Below are 23,604 nucleotides of genomic sequence, written 5' to 3'. Positions count from 1 at the left end.
CTTTGTGGCTCCATGACTCAGTCCTGAGCTGTTGGACGGCGTCCGGGATCAGACTTCTGGTCAGTCTGTGACTAAACAGTCCAAGCTGTGATGCATCACTCCAACAGCCTGCATCACGGTTTTCTGTAGCGCAGCTTCTTTGCAGCGTGAATCTCAGGCCATCTTTAACGCCTCTTATTGATAGGTCACCCACAGGTGCCTACGCACCTGCACCACTTCAGCCTGACCTAACCACGGCAGGAAACAGTCACTCAGATCCTGGAGACTCGTCAGAACTTACTTTTAAAGCAGCCGGCGTTGCCACGAGACAACCAGCGTTCCCCCGCCTGTAGATCTGTGGCTGACCGGTGCACACGCAGACTGACAACATTTTATAGGATGCGCTAACTTAAAGTGCTAAGATACGTTTGGAACAGGCCGCAAGCATGAAGGTTTAATCTGACGAAAACTTTACCTCCGTTTAAAAATAAGACAAAAGGAGCCCTGCCCTGCAGAGCATCATCAAAAACGGCGTCGTCTGCGCTCGAACAAGTTCAGACTCTCCTGCTCGTCCAGGAAGTTAAATGCAAACGTGGAATGCTTCATGTTTTTGACAAGTTTTCTTATTTTAAAAGTAGTTGTCTTGAATCAGCCCCTGATCGACAGTCAGAACAGAAGTACCACTTTCACCCCCCTCCTGAACATTGGATCATTAAAATAAATCGACTCCTTTGGCTTCTGCAGCTTAAGATTTCCTGCTAAATAAACCGCAGTGTGCGTGCGTGAGATAGAAAAGCAGGAATATTTCAACAGTGGCTTCAAATCTCCCTGATGAAAACTGAAAGAGGCTCGCTGAGCCCCTGAACCGGTCCGTGTGCCTCTCACACCTCGCCGGTCAGCTCATGTTGCTAAAGTCAACCAGAATTAAAAAGGTTCATTAAAACCACAACAACTCGCAGCTAGACAGCAGCATGTGGAGCTGGTGTTCCTACAGACGGATCAGAACCTCCCAAATAAAACACACTGCTTGACACCTATCAGTTATGACACAAGAACCGACTGATTCTCGACCTAAATCCTGCCGGTCTCTCCGTTTAAACAGACCTGACGTTCTGTTACATAACGAGGAGAGAGCAGATGTGCGTTGCCATGGTAATCATATCTTGCTGTTCTCCAGGTGGGAATCGATGTGCTTGATGAGGGCGTCGTCAGGGTAACCGACGGGGAAAATCAGCTGACAGAGAGGGCAGCTCCTCATGTCGTTGTCCTCCGTCTCCATCCAGAGCTGCAGGGCGACACAAACATCACACACGAGCCATGAGCTTCTGAAGAAGTCCCACGGATCACTTTATTTGATCAAATAGATCAGTCTGAGGGAGGAAACCAAACTACATCATCATGTAGCTCCACGACCAGATTTCATCTTTAATTTAGAGAAATTACATTTTGCTGAACGTGTGTCGAAGTATTTGAAAATTATTTTTACAGCATCTAAAGTTAATAATAGAACTGAAGCTCAAAACTGTAGCTAAAAAAAAAAACTTTAGATAGAAGCTAAAATTTGCAAACTGTCAATAAAAGTTAAAATTAACACACAGTAGCTAAAGAAAAATGAAATAGCAGTTTAAAACTAAAATCTGCTAAATTAGCTTAAAACAAAATTAGAAAAATCTTTCAAAACCATGGCTGAAAACTAGAATGAACGCATAGTAGCTTAAAGCTAAGATTTGCAAAACAATTAAAAGCTAAAATGAATCAAACAGCAGCTTAAAGCAAGAACAGCAAATATTTTCTTAAAAACTCAATTCATCAATACTTTAGCTTAAAGCTAAAATAAGCAAAGCTGTAGCTGGAAGCTAAAACTTCTATATTTCTAAATTAACAAAACAATAGCTTAAAGCTAAATTAGCACAATTGCAACTTAACCGCTAAACCAGTAATACTTTAAGCTAAAATCTGCTCATTTGTAGCTAACAGCTAAAATTAGCAATATTATTGCAAAACTGTAGAAATAGCAAAACAATAACCTAAAGGTAAATTAGCAAAACCATAGCTAAAAGCTAAAATCTGCTAAATTGTAGCTAACAGCTAAAATTAGCAATATCATTGCTAAATGCTAGGAATAGCAAAACAATAGCCTAAAGCTAAATTAGCAAAATTGCAGCTTTACTAAATCAGTAATACTTTAATTTAAAGCTAAAATCTGCTAAATTTTAGCTAACAGCTAAAATTAGCAACATCATTGCTAAATGCTAGGAATAGCAAAACAGTCACTTAAAGCTAAATGAGCAAAAACAATAGCTATAAGCTAAAATCTGCAAAATTGTAGTTAACAGCTAAAATGTTAGGAATAGAAAAACAGTAACTTAAAGCTAAATTAACAAAACCATAGCTAAAAACTAAAATTAGCTAAACAATTGCTAAAAGCTACATTATCAGTAGGTAGCAGCTAAAAGGAGCATAAAAGAACTTAAACAGCACGTATGCATAAGAATTTAGACAACGTTTATGAAGGAAATGATGAGATCGCTGTATTTCTATAGAGAAAAAATAGTCAATAATGTTAAATTATTTATAAAGTATCTAAGTTAAAACTACTTAAAGTCATAGCAGTGTTTTCAGTCGAGCTATATATAAATAGGTAACATAATACTGTTGAAATAAATATAAACACCACTTAAGACAGAATCAGGGTCAAAACTCTCGTTTAAACACTGATTTGACCCAGCTCAGTTTTTTTTAAGTAATTTAGGAATAGCAGAGGATCCTGGAAACCTGCTGTGCTCTTTAATTCTGAAAGTAAGAATACTGAGACGTGTTCGGCCTCGATCAGCTGAGCAGAGCTCACTCATCATTTGTGATGACGCTTCATGTCTAGTTTTTGTGCAGTGATGATGCAAATCAATTTGTCCTAAAGAGCCCAACAAGTTTGCTTTAGAACAAAAATGGTATTTAATCCAGCTGAAACCACACAGACTGGTTATTATAAAGGACAGAAGTGAGTAAAATCATTGAGCTCTTGTGGTGGCAGAGGTCACCTTCAGAGACAATCAGCTGCCGACGTTGCGCCTCAGGACAGTTTCCGGGAGAGGTTCATTAGTTTTTCTTCTTCTTGATTTAGGCTTCACATCTCGGCTCCATCTCTGTTTGTCATGCACAGTCACATATTTGACTTCTGTTCTTTTACAGAAAGAAGTAAACGAGTATTTCTCAATTTGTCTCGTTATTGTTTTACAGGAACTACAAGACGATTGTGACAGTGAGTGCGGGGAGTGGAAAGATAATTCAAAGGGCTGGTAAACCGTCTCAGAGTCTGCACCTGCAGACACGATGAAATGACAGAGACACAAGTCCAACATGTATCTAACGTTTCTAATGTTTAGCTTAACTCACGTTGATTGAGGGCCAGGACTGAGCGTGCTCAGTTGACGGGTACCCCTGCGGAGGGTGGCAGCTCAGGTTATTAGGCCTCTGAGGGATGGGAAAGGCCGAGCAGGACGCAGGGCCCCTCATGACTCCGCCGGCTCCTCCAGGAGAGAGCACGCCCAGCGTCCTCGGTGGGCTGATGGGGTGAGGACAGGTCCACTCCTCCTCGTCTTCAGAAGACTGCGGCGGCTGGGGAGCAGGCGTGGACGGGGGAGGTGGCTCAAAATGAAGGTGCGCCACCTCTGACAAAGGGAAAGGCATCTCTCTGGAGTGGCGCAGGGAGCTCTCCCCCAGGCTGCTGTCTCCTCCCGCCCCACCCTTCAGAGGAGAAGATGACCCTCGGTGCTGCAGTCCGCTGTGAGGGGAGTGTTGGGGCTGCTGCTTCGGGTAGCCCTCAACATAGGGCCGGGGCTTGGGCAGTGTAGAGACCGGGTCCAAAGAGAAGCGAGGCGGGCACTGGTAAGCCGAAGGGTCGGCCACCTCGGAGTAACTGCGGCGGCCCTTGAAGCTGGCCCTCAGGTGCTGCGAGGGCGGTCGGTAGGAGTACGACGCAGGCCCATCGATGACGTCCAGCAGGGGCGAGCGTCGATGCATGTCGGGGGAAAGGCGCTGCAGGACCGGAGAGCGCCGCTGCTGGATCGGGGAGTGATGCGGAGGCGGCGGGACCGGAGAATGGCGCTGCGAGATGGGCGAGTGGCGCTGGGAGACCGGGGAGTGGCGCTGGTGGTGGATGGGCGAGTGAAGCTGCACTGAAGGGCCAGAGAGGAAACAAAACACGTAAAGCATGAGACAAAAACAGTGTTGGATGTTTTGTTTGAAAATGTTTTCACGTTAAAGATCCTGGGAACTTGGGGCGCTGAGGGTGCTACAACACTTCTACGAATTACAAGAATTAATGTAAAATTCAAGAAATGTTGAATAAATTAGTAAACAACTGTGTTAAACCAAATGTAAAGATAATGATTTATCAATAGAAGTGCATCAAGGCGTTTATTCTACTGGACGAGACCCTGGGTCGACGAGAACGAGATAATTATTTTTAACAACTTTTTTTTTTTAAGAAAAACAGTTTTGCTACAAACCTGAGTCCCTCTTGTCTGATTTATCACCAGTCTATTCAGACCTTAGAAGGTCGTCCAAGTCATTTTCACAAGGAGCAGAAAATACAAAACAGAATAGAATAGAATAGAATAGAAACAGCCTTTATTGTCCCACGGATGGAAAATTCCAGTGTAACAGCAGCAACGATTGAGGAATGAAAGGAAAAAACAATGAATGAGGAAAAACATTTATTTTATATTTAAAATAAGATTTCTTGAAAAATATCTGCCATAATTTTAGTTTAATTATTTAATTTAATTATTATGCTAACATATTCATAAACACCACAAAAAATAAATATGAGGTGTTTTTTTCTTTTCATTTTGCCCACAGTAATGTTGTTTACTTGCTTACATGGAGGGGGCGGGGCTTAAAACTTTGTGGGGAAGCTGGTCTAGTTTTTGCTTCAACTTCCAGCTTCCAGTTGTTGGTCTAAATATTCATATAAGTAACATTCAAAATGTTCTTCTTATAATTTTAACTTATTGACTTTATCATTATCGCCACCTACTGGCGGGAGTAATGGGTATTTAGGAGTATCTTTTTATATTGTTTTGGTTTTTTTTTCGAATGCATGGAAAACGTTTAAGAACAGCCCGAGACATTACATTTGTCATCATGATAATATTTGCATTTAATATGCAGACGTAATCTGTAAAATGTGTTCAGATTTATTTTGGGAAACAGAATCCTTCATATGAAGATGGTTTTACAGCTGATTTTAAGGGGCAATTTATTTAAAGATGAATTTTCTAAACTCCCTTAAGGAGTTTTATAGTAACACACACTTTCATTAACTTTTTAAGAGCATGAAAACCTGCATATAAGAAGGGACTGTTGTGCAATATATACCGTACTTTCCACCGTATTCGTCGCACCGCCATGCATAAGTCAAACCAGTCCAAATACGTCTAATAAAGTGGAAAAAAAACCATAAATAAGTCGCTTCACCATATAAGTTGCATCTATTATGCTTCACCACTGACCACCTGGAAACGTGGGCCTGTGTTGTGCCAAAAATCGAATGGCAGCCGCGGGAGCGAGCATGGGACGACTTCAACAAGAATTTAACAAGATTAAAACTTAAAAGCAATTATTTGTTTGCTCGACCTCATAGTAAATGTGTGTCAGTTTAACTTTTACTTAATAAATGCACTTTAATGGTAAGATCAGCTGCATTTCACCTGGGCGGTGCGGTGAAATGCACCTGATTTGACGTTTGCTCCAGGAGTTCCAGAGTGAGATGAAAGTGGTTTGTATGGCAAGTCAAGTGTCTCAATAATAGCCACTTTAACCTATTAATGAGATACTTTGCTTGCCATATTAGTTGAGGGCCCTCTAGTGGCTGAAAATGGCAGTGTTCAATATTTTTCATGTCAGAATGAATGAAATTGTCAGGTCTCAGCCAAAAATTGAGTCATAAATATGGGAAAAACGTATATTAGTTGCTTCGGTGTATAAGTCGCAGGGTATGCTAATTTATGCAAGAAGGTGCGATTTATACGGCGAAAAATATGGTAATAAACCTGTTAAATGTGATGAAAAAGTCCTAATAGCAGCGCAAATTTCAAAAGCCTGCCTCTGATGTATACAACTTGACACAACTTTTCAGACTTTGAGTTGTATTTGAAATTAATCTAAAGGTCACAGAAATGTATCTATTGCGTTTTAATAATTTGAAGGATTGCCTCTTGGTCAAGAGTAATAACCAGTTTTGGACTTCTACGGCGAAAAGTACGGTACAACGTTTTTGCTCCAAATCTATATTTTTGAGAGAAGAAAATTAATCACGTTTATTATTTTCCTGCCGCCTTTTGCTTTTACATAAATAAGTTTGATGTTCTATCAGAGAACATCCATCAAATGTTGCAACAAGTCATTCAGCAGAAAAACTCTCTGTTCCTCTGTGTGCTGATAAAAAAAAAAGATTTATCTGCACTAGTACAGTTGTAGTGTTTCCTCTAATTATGAGACCTGCTGAGTGACTCAGCCCTGTTGTCACCATTTCAGACGAACTTCCCTTTACAAAGAGGAAACGTCAGCGGTGGCGTGGCTGAGCTGATGAAAGGTGGCGATCATGAGTGTTCTCTGAACGAGGAGCGGACAGTCGAATAGGAGTGGGTTCTGGTCACGTATCCAACATCTGGAGCGCCTTCCACTGTATAATCAGCATAATCTGCACACGAGTGTCTGTTTGGTTTGCGGTTCGTTAAACGTGCTCAGCTGCGAGACTACAGATTAGCGACACACTGCACAGGCAGAGAAAAGTGTTGCTACTGTTTGACACCTCTACGTTTTACACTACAACGCATATTTTTAGCTTCTAGCTTTACCTTTTTAAGTGACAAAACAAACAATCTCAACCAGCACTTCTTTTTCCCCGTTCTGTTTTTAGACGAACCCAAAGGTGAAATGTATCGAGCAAATCTTCGAGACCGCCAGACGTGGGCACAGCTCCGCTAACGGCTAATGGAGGAACACGTTCTTCGTTGAGCGGATTAGTGTTTTTGCTAACTTTGCAAACAGTTAGCGGAAGCTAAATCAGGTTTTGCCCACTTTGTCTGTTAACAAAATTCACAAGCTTATTGTCTGTTGTGGGCGTGTCTCAATGAGTCTGACAGGCACGCCATTGGTTGACTACGTGTACATGTGACGTGACGTGATTGGCCGACGCAGCTTCAACTAGAAGGAGCCGAAGACACAAACTGAGAGACAGTCGACTAAGCGGTTCACCATTAGCTTCCGCTATTTTATATTTTTTACCTGTTTAGCATTAGCTAAGCTAACTTTTTAGTTGGCAGAAAATGGGTTAGCAAAGTGTCGTGATGTAATCTCAGTCATCCAGGTAAATAAATCCTAAAAAGTTAACTCAGGTCATCTGGACAGATTCTTCTCGGTTGAAACGTTTCTCAGTCCTATTAACAGCACCGTCTCAATGTGGATTTACCAGTTTGCTGGAGACCTCCAGAACCAGCCGTTCACATGTAAAAGAAGGACCATCAGTCTAACAATAGATCGCCAGTAACCTAACCATCGATAGTTTTGTGTTGTGTGTTTCCATGACTGATGAAGCCTTCTGGATGGAAGGTGAAACACTTCAGCACAAAAAAAAAAAAAAAGAAACTGTCCAGATGACCTGACTGAAAATTGTTGGATTGTATACCTGGATTATTGAGCATGGACTTTGTTGCTAACCATCGATCGTTAGTGCCCTAATGGCCGCTTGCTATTCACAGAACCAGTCTGAGACGAGCCTGGCCAAAGTGGTTCAAAATGTCCTGATGTAAGCTCAACTTTTTAAAATTAATTTACCTGGATGATTGGTGGCTCCTCAGATTGAAGAAGTCCTTTGGATGAAGGATGAAACGTCTCAGAAAAACAAATAAAAAAACGTCCAGATGACCTGAATGAACATTGTTGGATTTTATACCTGGATTATCGAGCATGAACTTTGGTGTTTTGAACCACTTTGGCATGATTGTTCCAGAGGAGTTGAAAGGGGAGGGGGTGGGCCCCGGAGGCCATTTTAGCACCAGCAAACTGGTTTATTCCACTAAGGAGTGTTGTTTGGTGGCTTCTCAGATTGAAGAAGTCCTTTGGACGAAGGACAAAACGTCTCAGCAAACAAAGAAACTGTCCAGATGATCTGAATGAACATTGTTGGATTTTATACCTGGATTATTGAGCATGAACTTTGGTCTAATTTCGTTTAAGTTTAGAGAGTTTATTTGACAAAGAGCGCAGAGAAAACAAACAGGTTGTCGAACCAAAATCATATATTTGAAATTAATCCTTGGTTGTGCTTTTTACACTGAAGTCATCAATAAAAGACATTCCAAACATGCAGACACTTACATTAATAGTAATAAAGACGGTAGAAAAGGAGGACGTGTAGGACAAACATGGGCTGATTTCAGCTGTACAGGCTTGTGTCCACTTTTTCACCTGCGAGTTTAAAAACTCCATCGTGAGTTGACGGATTATTTGCTGTTTGTGTGTTTAGTTTGTTTTGAGTTTATTTTGTTTTTTTCTTACAATGTTTGGTGTTTTTATTTTATTTGCGTTCCGTTTCTTTGCCTCCCAGTATTTCTAGCCATCTTCAGTAATTTTCCATTGTCAGGCATCACTTTGCGGTTTTGCCCCGCCCACTTACACCTGTTCCCTTTTGTCATTTAGCCCAGGTGTCTCTCATCACTCAGTCTTCATCATGCCTGTGGTCTGGCATTGTGGATGTTTTATACCATGTTCATGATCTTCCTTGTCCATATGGTTTGCATTTTTGTAGTTTAGCTGCCACTTCAGCCATTTTGATTTGTTAATATATATATATATATATATATATTTAAATTACAGTTGTTTTAAGATGAAAACAATCAATGTTGGCCCTGCTTTCCTTACCTGTTAGTTCAAATGGTCAAAATAACGCTTCTTTTTTTCTCTCTTCAAACTGAGGTTGTTCAAAAAGTATCAACAACAGGTAAGATATTATTTGTTCATATAATTTTAAAATTTAAAAGAGCTGAAATGTCCCTTTAAGATTTATAGCAGACCTTTGTGTCACGTTTGAATATTTATTTGGAAGGTTTATTTAAAGCAAGTAAAAGACTAAAGTTATTTTCCCCAAAGCGACAGAGGTGGCTCTAATTCCGAACAGTAACTGGAACCAGCAGTGGCTTTTTGTTTATTGTCGTCGTGGTTCTGATCGAGTGCTGTAGGTGCCAACCTGGACTCGCCGGCTCCTGCGTGGCTTTCCTCAGGATCTCCGTCTGCTTGGAGCACAGCGCCTGGAGGCGTCCCAGCTCCTCCGTTAACTCCGTGTAGGCCAGAGCCAAGTTCACCCTGAAGGAGGAAATTATGTAATCATCATCATCATCGCCGTTGTTGTAGCAGAACATTACGAGGCAAGGGCCTGCAAATGATTTAATCTGCAAATTACTGCCAAAATGAAACCAGGCAGCTGAGAAGACACCACACGTGCATTCCTATCCACCTTAGACCTCGTCAAATCAGGCAGGCCGACGAAAGCAGCTCGTATTTTTAGATTGCACGTCAGAGCGCATAATTCAAGAGCACGAAATCGCACAGCTTTTGTGCTCGATGTGTCATGAGGCGCTCAGGGGCTGCGTCGACGGAGCACGTCTATTTCCAGATGGACAAACGACGGTTTTCAGGCTTCGGTGTTTTAACCACGGCAGCGCTCGGCCCGTCGGCCTTAAAACAGACGCGATAATCCGGGATGTGAAGGTTTCAGGTAGAATCTGCGAGGTTAGTCACATCGATGCCATCAATCTGATAAGAGGCTGTTTATTTCAGAAATGGCAGCAGGTTTTCATAAACCGACGGGCGCTGATCTGACAGACTCATTCAGCTGTAGATAACGACGCTTATCGCGAGCAGACACGAAACCTCCACCTCTAGCGTGCACGCAGATAAGCATCAGTTTGCGTAATTTCTCATATACAGCCTCGTGTTTCAAGAAAATAAAAGTTATCATTAGTTTCAGGAACTATTTAAAAGCCTAGCTTTGCTTGAAGAAAGGCATATTGCCCCTTCTTATGTTCGTTTTAAACTGAGGTCTCCTTATGTCAAGAAACAAAGCGATGCAAGCGTGTAATATCGTGCACTAACGCGTTTGATCTTGCATGTACTGTAAGCGGTTAGAATGTGTTGTGAAACACTGTCAGCTACTACCACACCAAATTTTACCTCAATATCTATAAAAATCATTGAGATATAGGAATTTTGGTTAAAGCCGATAAGCTGTAGCGGCCATCTTGAATTGGATTGACTCCATACACTAATCAGTTGTAGGTGTAGCTCCAGAGATTACTTTCTGATAGTCTCATTGACATCCTTCCAGTGATTTGTGAGATATTTTGCTAACAGACAAACAGGGTGGATGCTAAAAAGTTAATGCCATCGTTTTAAGCAAACATATTGCACTAAATATATTCATTAAAGGCAATTAACAGCTACTGCTGCGCTAAATTTGAGCTCGATATCTCTAAAATCTACTGAGTGATGCCCATTTTTGTGTTTTGTAAAGTCAGTGGGCTGTGGCGGCCATCTTAAATTGGGTTGCGCCTAAAAGTTAATGAGTTGTAGATGTCAACCTAGAGATTACTTTTTGAAAGGTTCATTAAAATTAATCCACTGGTTCGTGAGATATTTTGCTAACAGACAAGTTGATTCCAACAATTAAAGTGAAAGTTTTAACAGAGATCTTGCACCGTCAGTTTTCACTCATGGTACAAGTTGGGGATCAGTCTCAGCTACTACCAGAACAAATTTGAGCTTAAAATCTGTAAAATGTAACAAGTTTTTATTTTATTTTTAAGAATGCTTTCCAACCTGGACACGAAGATAAACTGAACACCAATAAAAAGAGGATGCTATTTGTTGATGGGAACAAGAACCTCAGATCTGATAAAGAACTCGATGTGATGACCTTGCTGAACATTTTTAGACTGAGCTAAACTGATCCATAAAGATGGTGCTGGATAAAAACGCTTCTGCATGACGGGGCTTTTTCTAACGCATGAAGAGGAGGAGGTTCTTGTGCAACTTTAGAAGAAAAAAGTAACAAAAAAATCCTCCTACGCTGCAATTAAACTGTCAAAATTTAAAACATGTCTATCAGCACACCCACAAACTCAAATAAAACTGTCTTTATTGTTTTTACTGGTGTGGATATTTTAAAATTATCATATTTTAGACATTTGTTCAGACTTTTAAAGCTAAAAACCACGACACGATTTATCTCCATTCATTTTAAATTTAAAGGCCTGGCAGTCCTTGAAGGAGCAAGGCAGTGTTTAAATTCAAGATGGCTGCCACAGCCACATCTCAAGAGATGCGTTATGCATCAGAATCAACTTTATTGTCACTTCACCGAAGCACAACGAAATTATATTTCAGTACAGCCCGTCCGAGAAAACAAACAAACAGACATGGGTAGACGGAGGTGTCTGAGGCCGCGGCCTTCGGGAGGTGCTGCCCTTTTTGTTTAGATATGAAAAAAGAAACACGAGGGGAGGGGAGGTATGAAAAAAAATCATATCTTGCGCTGTGTCCTAGACGGGACACAGAAGCAGCAACATACTGATGACATCATAATACATTCATGCATGAGGAGGCTGATGAAGGCGGTGAGTTGTCCGTGGACACTGCCAGATAGTTCCACAGTCCTGATAAGAGATGGTGCAGCGTCTTATCAGCCGCCTCTGACACAGGTCCACAGCTCATCAGGAAGGGAGTGGGGAGGGAGGGGGCAGAGCAACTTGTTCACATGCCATTCAGGAGAGTTTGAGATAGTTGGCCAATTCAAGTCCAGAACAGCTGCCGACGTTTTCCGCATTTGCCGATATGCCAGGTAACCGCCTACTCCAAAAAGCAGAAAGCCTGTTTTCATAAATCCAATTATGTGCGCATCTTCTACATCCTCAACCGACAGACACACGATCTTCCACTGCCCCCAGGAATCCATCGTGTATCCAGCTGCACATGACCCGTCAGGACAAGAGGGCTCTCCTTCGCCCTGTCTTCTCGTTGAGAAGTTGTACGAGTTGAGGACGACTCTCAGCTACTACCACATAAACAGTAGCTTAGTAAGTTAAGGTCACTTCTGTGATGGCAGATGCACATCCAGTCACTCGTTCAAATCTGTTCAGTGCTTCCTAAGATATTTTGCTAACAGACAAATGCCAAAGTTTAAGAAAAAGATGCCCTGTAATGTATAGTGCTCTAAGTATGAGTTGAGGGTGACTCTCAGCTACTACCACACCAATATTTAGCTCAATATCTATAACATTTTTAGAGCTGTTTATGTTTTGGGCCAGTTGGCTTTGGCGGCCATCTTGAATTGGGTTGACTCCCAACATTTTAGCACCTGTAGATGCCCACCCAAAGATTATATCTTGATGCATGCTCAATAATCCAGGTTAAAAAAAAACAAAAAAACAAATTAAAGTCAAGTCCTCTGGATGGATTAAAAATTAAAAAGTTGTTGAAATGTTTTGCTTTTTATCCAGAAGACTTCTTCAGTCTGAGGAGCTGAAACTCAGTCTTATAAATAGCACCTTCTCATAGTGGATCAACCAGTTTGTTGTTGACATCCAGAACTAGCTGTTCACATGATCAAGGAGGACCATCAGGCTAACAATTGGTCGTTAGTGCCATGATGACCGCTTGTTGTTCACAGAGGGCTGAGGAATACTAGCAATAACAACACTGATACTAGCATTGGGCTAATATCACTCAGTAATTACTCTGTGAATAACAAGTGGCCATCATGGCACTAACGACCAATTGTTAGACTGATGGTCCTCCTTGATCAGGTGAACAGCTAGTTCTGGATGTCAACAACAAACTGGTTGATCCACTATGAGAGGGTGCTATTTATACGACTGAGTTTATTGCAGCTCCTCAGACTGAAAAAGTATTTTGGATAAAAGACGAAACGTTTCAACAAGTTAATTTTTTTTTTTTATTAATTAATCTGTCCAGAAGACCTGACTTAACTTTGTTAGACCCAAAGCTTATGTTCTGAAAGTTTCATTGAAACTCATCCGGTGGCTCGTGAAGTATTTTGCTTTGAAATATTTTTAAAGCCAAAAAATGTTTTTCTTTGCAGCCCTTTCATTTAAAATAAAGTAAGGGTCTCCATTTCAGGGAAGCCCAGGCAAAAAGAAACTGAACCACTCAAACCTTCCATTGGTTCGTTGGTTTTAGTGAGACCCACCTGGTTTCCAACTAACTTCAGTGACTCACTGAGAGTGGGACTAACCCACCCCCCACCCTTCAGCACCCAACCTACAACTAAACCTTCAATTTCAGCACTAAGTGCTTTAAACTCAGGAAAACAATCATTAACTTACTGGCATTGTGGGCGGGGCTTGTGGTGTTTATCCTTACAAACATCATTTGCCTCCTGTGTTAGCCTCTCCTGGGTTGTTAGTGTATTAAAAGCCAACGTGGAGCAAATTTATCGTCGGCTTTACCTCTTCCTTTTCACACTCGTGCCTCACTTTTCACTATTACTCGTGTCTCCTGGTGTTTTTTTACAAAGACCCTGGCCAGAGAGTGCTACGCCTCTCAGCTGTGGCAGAAACTCTCCTTTTACTCTCACCTAAAAAAAGAAAAGACGTGCCTCTCATGGTCTCTTGCACGCATGGTGCCCTTTTGCACATATTTTCATTGTTTCCTTTTTCTTTACTTGTGTGTAAAGTGTTCACTCCAGTGCGTGGGAGGAGTGTGATAATGCTAAAGCAGCCTTGATGAAAGGCGTTTGCAGACTGATTGATCACATATAGATAGAAGCTTACTGTATATATATGTATATATATATATATATATATATATATATAGTGTGGGCTGAAATGTAAACTGTGACCTGATATTTCAAGAAAAATGTTGTCTCTGCACCGGCCTGTGGGACCTGACGCCCCCTCCCCTTCACTTTGTTGACCGTAGTTTTCAAATCTAATGGAGATAAATCTCTCAAAGCACTGCCATAACCTACAGGGGAAAGACATCTGGTTCCTTCATGGTCTGCAGAAAGGAAGCCGAGAAGCTGAATCGTTTAACGAGACGCTCGTCAGTTCTCTCCTGCTCTGTGCAGTGTTGAGGGGAAAACAGAAACGTGTCAAACTGTTGTGACGCCATGACGCTTTGCATCTTAAAGTGATTTCACTTTGTGCCTGAAGGAGCACTTTTCTTAAACGAGTCCTAAATTATAGGAAGGATTTAATTCTGCGAGTCAGCATTCACACTACTGTTTTACTTTTTTCATTCCTCTCTTACTTTTTCCACAGCTAACAATTTCTGCATTTTATCTTATGTTAGTATTTTAGCCATTAATTTAACCTTATTGACATTTATTTCCCAAATAATAACACTGAGATTTCTTCAGTTCATTAAAAAATCATTGTTTTCTTTGAAATCTGCTACACAAACTGGCTGTACTTTTTTAAACGTTACTTTTACTTCAGCTACTATTTTCAACGTTTAGCCTTTAGCTAGTATTTCCAGAACTGCGCCGCTCAAGGTGGCTGCATGTTGGAGTAGCTCTCGCATTCATTTTGAGGTTTTGCTTTTGAAAACTTTAATTAGTCTTTTTTTTCTGAATGCAAATTGCTTTTTTTTGGATGATTACTTCCTCTGGTATCAGATGCTGTGCTGCTGGCAGGATTTTTACTGAAACATTTTTTACTTTTGGACATTTGTTATGATGCGTAACCATAACAACAGGGTGGCTTTCTACAACTGGGAGCTGCTGATTAACATCTCAAAAGCTCAAATCTCAACTACAGCCCCAAATGAGTTGAAAAGGAGGTGCCGTGGATGCATTCCCATCTACCTGAAGGCAGTACTCGAGTGCCTGACTGTAGAGATCTTGGAGGTAGCAGGAAACGCAGCTTGTGACAGCGGGAGGACCAAGATCATCCCCCGGCACCTGCAGTTAAGTCTGCGGCAACAAGGGTCTTAGTAGGCTGCTGGGAGAAATGGCCATCGCTTGGGGAGAAGTTCTGCCCGGCATTCAGGCAGTCCTGCTGACTGAGGGGTCTGCTGGGTCTGGGTGGACGGATCGACATCTGTAGTCAGTTTCTTCGGATCCGCTGTGGGACGGACTACTACAAGAGATCCTTCCTGCCCAAAGACATCAGCATCTAGAACAACTTTACTGGAACCAAGATGAGCTACTACAACAATTAATTTCCCTTTGGGATTATTAAAGTATAATTGAATTTTGAATTAGTTACTTCTTGTGGTAGTTATAACAAAAACAGTTTATTACAATAACTGTGCCGTGACGACAGACGCCATTGGAGAACACAATATCTCCTGTATCTTACTCTGTGGTTTCCTTTAATACAGACTCTTGTCATGTGAGGTCACTGCAGCGCCCTCTACTGACAAGAAGTAAGAACTTCAACAGAACAAAAATAAATTTAGTGTAATGTTTACACTGAATTTATTTTTGTTTGGTGTCTGTATATACTGTGTATATATGTATGTATATATATATATATATATATATATATATATATATATATATATATATATATATATATATATATATATATATATATATATATATATATACACACACACACACAGTAAACCCAAGAACACAACAATACCTTTAGTTTTTAGCTGTTAACTCCTTTAAGCCCACCTTTGTAACTATTAGCTTCTAGCTTGTCTTTTGGTAATATTACCTTGCTTTTTGCACTTTTAGTTATTAGCTACCTTTTTGCCACTTTTTTAGCAGGGGCACGACTATTTCCCTTCAATGTTTAGTATTAATAGAACCTCCATAAACATAAAACAAACTTTTTGTTTCGGAGCAATTAGGAGTTAAAATTAAAAACTATCCCTTAAAACCTAGCTAACATTAAAGCCCTCAGTGTCAGGATACAGGGTCTCAGAAGTTTAAATGCAGAATATATTTTATATTGATTTAGGCGAGGACGAACTGCAGTAAGTTATCATTTTAAATTAATAGCAATTGTAAATAAAAATACAAACGTAGACCTGTGTGTATCCATAACTCCTGCATGGCTGTATTTGTCAAATAACTAACAACATATAATGTCATAATAATAAATGACAACAGAAAACTCCTGAAAATCTCTTCTGGATTTTGGTTTTGGTGCCACCCCAGGATATTCAGTGGACCCCCACATACCTGGAGGCGCCCCTGGATTTAGCCTGTTTAACCTTTTATATATTACACACCAGTGTAGTCAAGACTACCTAACCCGAGACCAAGTCAAGACCAAGACCAGAGTGTACCGAGACAAGACCAAGACCGGTCTGGAGTACTACAACACTATTACATAACATTTTTGCTACTTTAGCTTTTAGCCAGCATTCAGCTTGTTTAGGCTTTTAGTTTGAACAGCTCCGTTTCGGCAGTCTGAAGATTAAACTTTGCTTCTTTATTAGTTTAGAATAAATGGGAGTTCCTCTTGTTGTGATTTATTGGAAACGGCTCATTTTCGTGAAGCTGAGGACAAATTAGTCAGTGTTTCGACTAAGGTGTGTTGTCGGGAGGGGGAGGGTTGCTTTGGGGAGGTGGGTAACTGCCTGATGCTTGCCAGCGCCTCCAGCTCTGTGGTTTGTGGTCGACAAGTGCAAATCGATCACGTATTAACAGTTGCGTGTGAGGCAAACAAAAGTCTCAAGAAAATTGTACAGATCATAAAACAGAAGCAAGAAAACAACTGAAAACAAAATTATTTAGAGTTTCCTCCAATTAATTTGTTGACGAAAAGTTTTTAACACAAGTAACCTTTGACATGTGATCACTAATTATCTTTAATTTAGGTCTACTGATTAATCAGACAAAGTTGCCACCTTAATGTTCACAGCTCGCAGAAAATTCTCAGTTTAAATCAGTGCTTCTTACATTAAATGAGCCAATTACAAGAAAACGGTCCAGGAAAACAGAGCAGAGGCATTTCAGTAGGAGTACGGATATTGTTGAGTAAAACCAAAAGGTGACCGAGGTCTGGAAAAAAGCAGTAGGCTTCCACCGCACAGTAAAAACTAAAAACTTGTTGCCGCCGCACCGTTTACTTTCTGTTTGCTCCCCATCGAAACACCTCTGGGGTTTCACTGTGTGGGTGTCACTCGCCCAACCTGCTGTGGCTTTCTTTTTTTAAATATCCTTTACGTCTTGTAAACATCTGACGGCTCATTGGACGACAAGCGTCTCACTATGAATGGATAAAAGTAGAAATACATGTTTTGTTCTGTTGCTTTCAGTTCAATTAACACATCAAATTAGACTTAATGCTTTATTAAATTAAAAATAAATAAATGAATAAAAACACCTGAGAAATGAGCTGGTCTGTGCTTATACTGCCCCCTGCTGCTCAGGCTGATGTATTGCACCAAACCAAATAGTCTAACCCATGAGTGTCAAACTCACTTACAAAAATGGGCCAAAATTAAAAACTTTTTGAAACTAAGGGCCAGATTCAAAATCTACATTAACTCAAGTTAGATACACAACATTTTTTCTTTGTTGCAAGTTCCTCAAAAAGAGTTCGATTGGTCTCATTTGACGTTCTCTGTTGCACTTTTGGCACCACAATCAAAGATTACTGAAAAAAAATTCACGTGAAAAAAGTATTTTATGTTTCACATATCATACTGGGGGCCAGATGAGACGTCAACAAGGGGCACATGAGCTTGACACACATGGTCTAACCATTTATTTATTAGCTTGTTTGCTCTCTTGAAACTTCCTGAAATGAAACCAGGAGCATGAGGTGAAGGGCACTTTTATCTTTTGATAACACTTCGATCTGTGCACGCTGTAACTTTATTAACAGCCGAAATGTTGAACGGAGCTGATGCAACGCCAGAATTTAAGATAGGAAAACATATGAACAGTTTAAGAAGTGTAATGAGAACTAAGATCAAAAGACCTCAGAGACGACTGGCTTTTCTTATCCGTTTCACCAAAACCCCAATGAATGTCAATGTGTGATTTTTATATAAAATTCATGTGTTTTGTATAAACTATTGCAATCAAAAGTTTTAACACACCATTCCCCATCAAGCTGCATGTTTTTATGCGTAATCTGCAGCGGTGGACACAGTTCCGCTAATCTAACAGCAGAACTAACTTTTCGATTAGCAGATTAGCATTTTCAAAAACTTTGGAAACCGTTAGCGGATCAATTAGCTTCCGCTAAATGGATTTCTGATAACTTTGTCTGCTAACGCTTTTTGAAGACCTCTCTCCACCCTCCAACAAGCGTACAGGAGAACAGTGACTCTCACGAAGTAATGATATTCTATGCTAAACAAAGCTAAGCATAGCAAGTTCAAGAATCTTTATTATTCCCAAGGGGCAATTTGTTTCAAAGTCAGTAGGCACATAAAACATCCATACTATACATTAAGTCATTAAAATAACATAAATCATCATTGTTCATTGAGAAGCCTGATTGCTACAGGGATGAATGAGTTCAGTCTGTTCATCCTCTGGGCAGCAGATACCTGCATCCAGATGGAAGCAACCTGAACTCACCATGGAGTGATGATCAGGATCTGCCAGAATCAGCCTGGGCTCGCATTGCGCCTGCAGTTTTGCTGCACATCCTAACAATCCCCAAGAGTTTGTTCCTGTTTATGCATGACAAAAGTCCACACCAACAAAAGGTGAAAGCAACTTAGCAGGAAAAGCTAAGCATCATCTAGTGACATCACTGTTAAATACGGAGTTTCCCCCTTATGGATACCGGGAACAACCTCTGACTCATGGTGTCTATTTACAGCCAATAAGACACTTCAGCACAGACGCTAAACCAAACCTGAACAGGACATTAACGAGAACCCATTCCTACACTCAGAAACATAGTAAACAGTCAGAAACATTGCACATAAAAATCCTAGAATATTACCCAGCATTCTTTGCAGCGCACACAGACTCTGGGGTGTGACACTTACACACTTCACACATCTTTGCTTTAATCTTGGGCATGCAAATATTTGTCTTTAAGTGTTAATCATGTTTAATTATCCACCCATCCATTGATAATGCGATAATCCATTGGCAATCCAAAGGATTATCACAATTGGTAATCCATTATCACAGCAACTTTGTATTGAGTTTAAACATTAACCACAAAGATGATCACTAAAGGGAGTTAACTCGTTAAATGACACGAGGGAGACGTCCGACACGCATTGAATGCGCAGCAGAGTTTTGCCTCTTTGGTTCTGATGGACTGGATTAATTCTGAAAGCTTCACCGGTACTTGTGATTTATGAATCGTTTAGAGTTGTGTTCACTTCCAACGTTGTCGCATTACACACGGTCTTACAGTGTCAGCAACAGCAGGATGATAAAAGTTAGCGGTTATCAGTTAGCGTTAGCTTCTGCTAATTTTTTTTTTAACCTGTTTAGCGATTCAACGTTAGCGAAGCTAATTTTTTGGTTAGCTGTGCCCACCACCGGTAATCTGTACGTTTTATTCCAACGCTGCGTGGCGAGATTACAAGCGAGTATTAAAGATGCTTTAATGCATGACATGTTAAAAAAAAAGGCAACAGCTGGATGTAATGAACCTTAAAAGAACAGAATAAATAAGATAATTTAAATTCAACCTGCGTTCTTCTCATAGATTTATGTTTCTTTAGGTTTGGAGATTTTTTTTAGCATGTTTTATTTCTGCTCCTCTGACACACCCACTCTCAAACTCTGATGTCCTTCCTAACAGTGCCGTATTAACCGTTGTCCTACTTTCTGTCCGTCCCTGTCCTCACACTCCTCCCATCCCTTTTCCCACCACCCAAACATCCACTGTGGTCACTTACTGCTCATCTCCCACCTTCTTTATCCACTCCACATCGCACTGCTTGCACGGAGAAGTCATTTCCTGCAGAAGCAGAGCATGAAATTAGATTAGTGCACAGCTGATGCTGGAATATCGGACAAAAATCAGAAAGCAAGAGCAAATCACGACACGTTTGAAGAAAAAAACAATCTGAATGAGGCGTATGAGCGCGGTGATGACCGTTCTTCATACTCTTACAGATACCCCCTTTTTAGGAGTATTTTCCCAACGTCACTGGAAGATAATCTCATTTTCTTTTCAGCTGTGAAACCGTTCTGAGAAGCAGAAAAGACAAACATCGCTGCAGCTGTTAAATATGATAACTACAGATTAAATGTGAATTCTGACTGCATTCTTGTTCGGCATCCCAGCTCTGACTCACTACAGTTGGCACCTAATCAACACATTTGAAACTCTGTTTGAAATAAGAACATTGATACGTGCAGTTAACAAAAAAAAGAAAGAAATGTGTACATGGTGGTAAGTTGTTCTGTTCGGATTGTTACTGGATGAATAAACCACGTCATTTTAAACAGAAACAATATCTTCCAGTCTCAACGTTTACTGAAAGATTTGTGACGTTTGCAGAGGGATTAATTCCTTTATTAACGGAAATATCCACCCTCATCTGCCCCACTCTGGGCCCTTGAGCAAGGCCCTTAACCCCAATCATCTGCTCCCGCTGGGCGTCCCAGACAGCAGCTCTCTGCTCCACACCGAGGGCTGTGGTAGCTCGGTGGTCTGTGGTTGCGTCAGGAAGGACGTCCGTTGTAAAAACAGTTTCCATGTCTTCGTGCGAGTTTGGTTGCTGTGGCGCCCCCTGAAGAAGGAGCAGCTAAAAGTTTATTTCTTTTACAGAGATATTAATATAAACGCATTTTAACTATTATTCTGAATTTAACAACTTTTTATAACGTATTGGTGTTGGAAACACCATCAGAGGTAACTGTAAAGTAGCATCTTGTTGTAGAAAAGAAGCCTTTTCAGTCAAACCAAAAAAAAGTTTATTTTTTTATTTTTTTACATTTTTAACCTTGAGGGCTCATCTGATAATAAATTCTTCTTCTTTTGACTTTTCCCTCTTCAGGGTCACCACAGCGAGTCATCTTCCTCCATCTCTGTCCTCTGCATCCTCTGTCCTCACTCCAACTACCTCCATGTCCTCTCTAACTGCATCCATACATCTCCTCTGTATTTTTCCTGCAGCTGCATTTCTAACATCCTTCTACCAATATACCCACTGTCCCTCCTCTGGACATGTCCAAACCACTGTCCATCCTCTGGACATGTCCAAACCACTGTCCCTCCTCTGGACATGCCCAAACCATCTCAGTGTGTCCTCCCTAACTTTATCTCCCAGAGGTTCAACCTGTGCTGTACCTCTGATGATCTCATTCCTAATCTTATCCACCCTTGTCACTCCTAAGGAGAACCTCAACATCCTTGTAGCCTCACTGTTCCACCTCCTCCCTCTCATTCACACACATGTGCTCTGTCTTACTGAGACTTTCATTCCTCTTCTTTCAAGTGCATACCTCCACCTCTCCAAGCTCTCTTCCACCTGTTCCCTGTTCTCACCACAGATCACAATGTCATCTGCAAACATCATAATCCATGAGGATTCCTGCCTGACCTCATCTGTTAGTCGGTTCATCACCAGAGCAAACAAGAAGGGGCTCAGAGCTGATCCCTGATGCACTCCCACCTCCACCTTGAAGCTATCTGTCACTCCTACCACACATCTCACCACTGTCCTGCTGTCCTCATACATGACCTGTACCAGTTTAACATACTTCTCTGCCACTCCAGATATCCTCATGCAATACCACACCTCTGTTCATGTTTGCTCTGATCACCACTCTCTCCTCCCTGGGAATATGCTCTATCACTTCATCCTTCCAAAGTTTATCTTTCTTCTCTTCATCACATCCAACCTGTGGAGCATAACCAATGAGCATCAGACCTTCTACTTCTACCTTCAGACACATCACCCTATCTGACACGCTTTTCACATCTACTACATTCTTTGTCAGCTCCTCCTTGAGGACCACCCCTACTCCATTTCTCTTTCTATCCACACCATGGTAAAACAGTTTGAACCCTGCTCCAAGGCTGCGAGCCTTGCTGCCCTTCCACTTGGTCTCTTGGACACATAAAACATCTACCTTCCTTCTCTGCATCATGTCAGCCAGCTCTCTACCTTTGCCTGTCATTGTCCCCACATTTAGAGTTGTAACCCTACATTTTTCACTTTCCTCTTCTCCCTCTGTCTCCTGACATGTTTCCCTCCTCGTGGTCTTTGATAAACAGTAGCACAATTTCCGCCGGCACCGTTTGTCAACAGCACCAGTGGTGGTCGTCGTTAACCTGGGCCTCGACCGATCCGGTATGGTTTTGCTTGGATGAACTCGCATTATAGCTTTGGCAAAAGTATTTTACGTCTGATGCCGTTCCTGACACAACCCTCACCATTTACCCGGGCTTGGGACCGCCACAAGAGATACACTGGCTTGTGCTCTCAAGTGGCTGGTTTTCATCTTTAATGACAACTAAGAAATACTAAGCCTGCAATTAACTATTAAATTTGACATGCCTGGATAATATTTTTATTTGTTTCATTTAATCTGCTTACATCCATCTTGTTTGTTTGTTTTTGTTACATTATTATCACCCGTTTTAAGTTTTATACAGTCAAACTGCCAGAAACTAAATAAAAGAGCCTTTATGGCTGGATTCAGCAGAGTCCGCCCTGTTCTTTAAGATGCATCGTCACTTTTTGTCCAACCCGTTTTAAAAAATGTGGAGTAAAATGTAAACATGTCTCTGTGTCTCCTGACAAACATTAGGCTACTTTAAACTCTGAACAGACGGCATCACCACATTAGTTGTTTTTACTTTTTAACAATGATGTGAACATGGATGAGCTCTTAAAACTTTTAGCTTTTCAAGGTGCAGAATCCTTCAGCGCATTCCCCAGGTGGTCTTTAAGTGCTCGTGTTTAAAGAGCAAGCAGTGAAAAGTGGGTCTCTCTTTAGCTAAAAACGGCTTCCTTTGGTGCAAAAATACATCAGAGCAGAATCAGTGAATCTGTAGGATGATGTTCAACTTGGAGTTTGGAGTTTGTATAGTTCTGACTGAGATGTGGAATTTTGCAGAGATTTTATGTTTCCTTTAGTTTTTCAAGCTCATTAAAGGACATTTTAAACACCTTCATTGGTCTTAAAGCTTTAAATTCCTCCAAACGCCAACACTGACCCTCTCTCTGTGATTGTTCTGCAGCTGTCGCATCTCATCCTTCAGCCTCTCGCACTCCGCCTTCAGCTCCTCTTCCCTCTGGCACGCTCCCTGGGCCTCGTGCCGTGCCCCTTCTAGCTCCGCCTCCAGGCGCTGCAGCTTCAGGTCAGACAGGGCGTCCAAGCTGCGCGAGCTCTGCAGGGTCAGGGCTGGACAGTCCAGCACTGAGGGGACAAAAAGAAAAGAGAAATGCAAAAAGACGAAACACTGAGCTTTTCATCGCTTCTCCCCCGGCTGATGCACCGCCCTTCTGTTGTATTCAATCGATGACCACAAAGGAGCAAAAGAGCTGACTTCTTCCAAGGGCAGCATCTTTCAGCGTGTACCTGGGTGATTTGATCTGTGTGGGCTGGTTAGTGATTCAGCTCCGCTCACGCAGTCCTTGAGCTACAGAAGACATGGCAACAGCACAGCAGCATCATCTTTTTTATCCTGCCTCCACACCAGA

The 23,604-nt window shown here is 41.2% G+C and overlaps 1 protein-coding gene across 1 annotated transcript in view; it reads right to left on the bottom strand.

Moving 5' to 3' along the window:
• Window positions 1-1,128: 1,128 nt before the first annotated feature.
• Window positions 1,129-23,604, bottom strand: part of tbkbp1 (TBK1 binding protein 1) — a 41,637-nt gene continuing 19,161 nt past the window's right edge. Inside the window, exons 5-9 of the mRNA XM_037691245.1 lie at window positions 23,118-23,320; window positions 19,843-19,904; window positions 9,230-9,345; window positions 3,373-4,154; window positions 1,129-1,264 (exon numbers count right to left, since the gene is read on the bottom strand). Coding sequence (XP_037547173.1) covers window positions 1,136-1,264; window positions 3,373-4,154; window positions 9,230-9,345; window positions 19,843-19,904; window positions 23,118-23,320 — 1,292 coding nt within the window. The 3' untranslated portion in view covers window positions 1,129-1,135. The remainder of the gene's footprint in view (window positions 1,265-3,372; window positions 4,155-9,229; window positions 9,346-19,842; window positions 19,905-23,117; window positions 23,321-23,604) is intronic.

The sequence above is a fragment of the Nematolebias whitei genome, chromosome 17, assembly GCF_014905685.2.
Source record: "Nematolebias whitei isolate Nwh7 chromosome 17, NemWhi1, whole genome shotgun sequence".
Lineage (NCBI taxonomy): Eukaryota > Metazoa > Chordata > Actinopteri > Cyprinodontiformes > Rivulidae > Nematolebias > Nematolebias whitei.
Note: the sequence above shows the minus strand (reverse complement) of the source record. Positions and strands in the feature narration are given on the sequence as shown.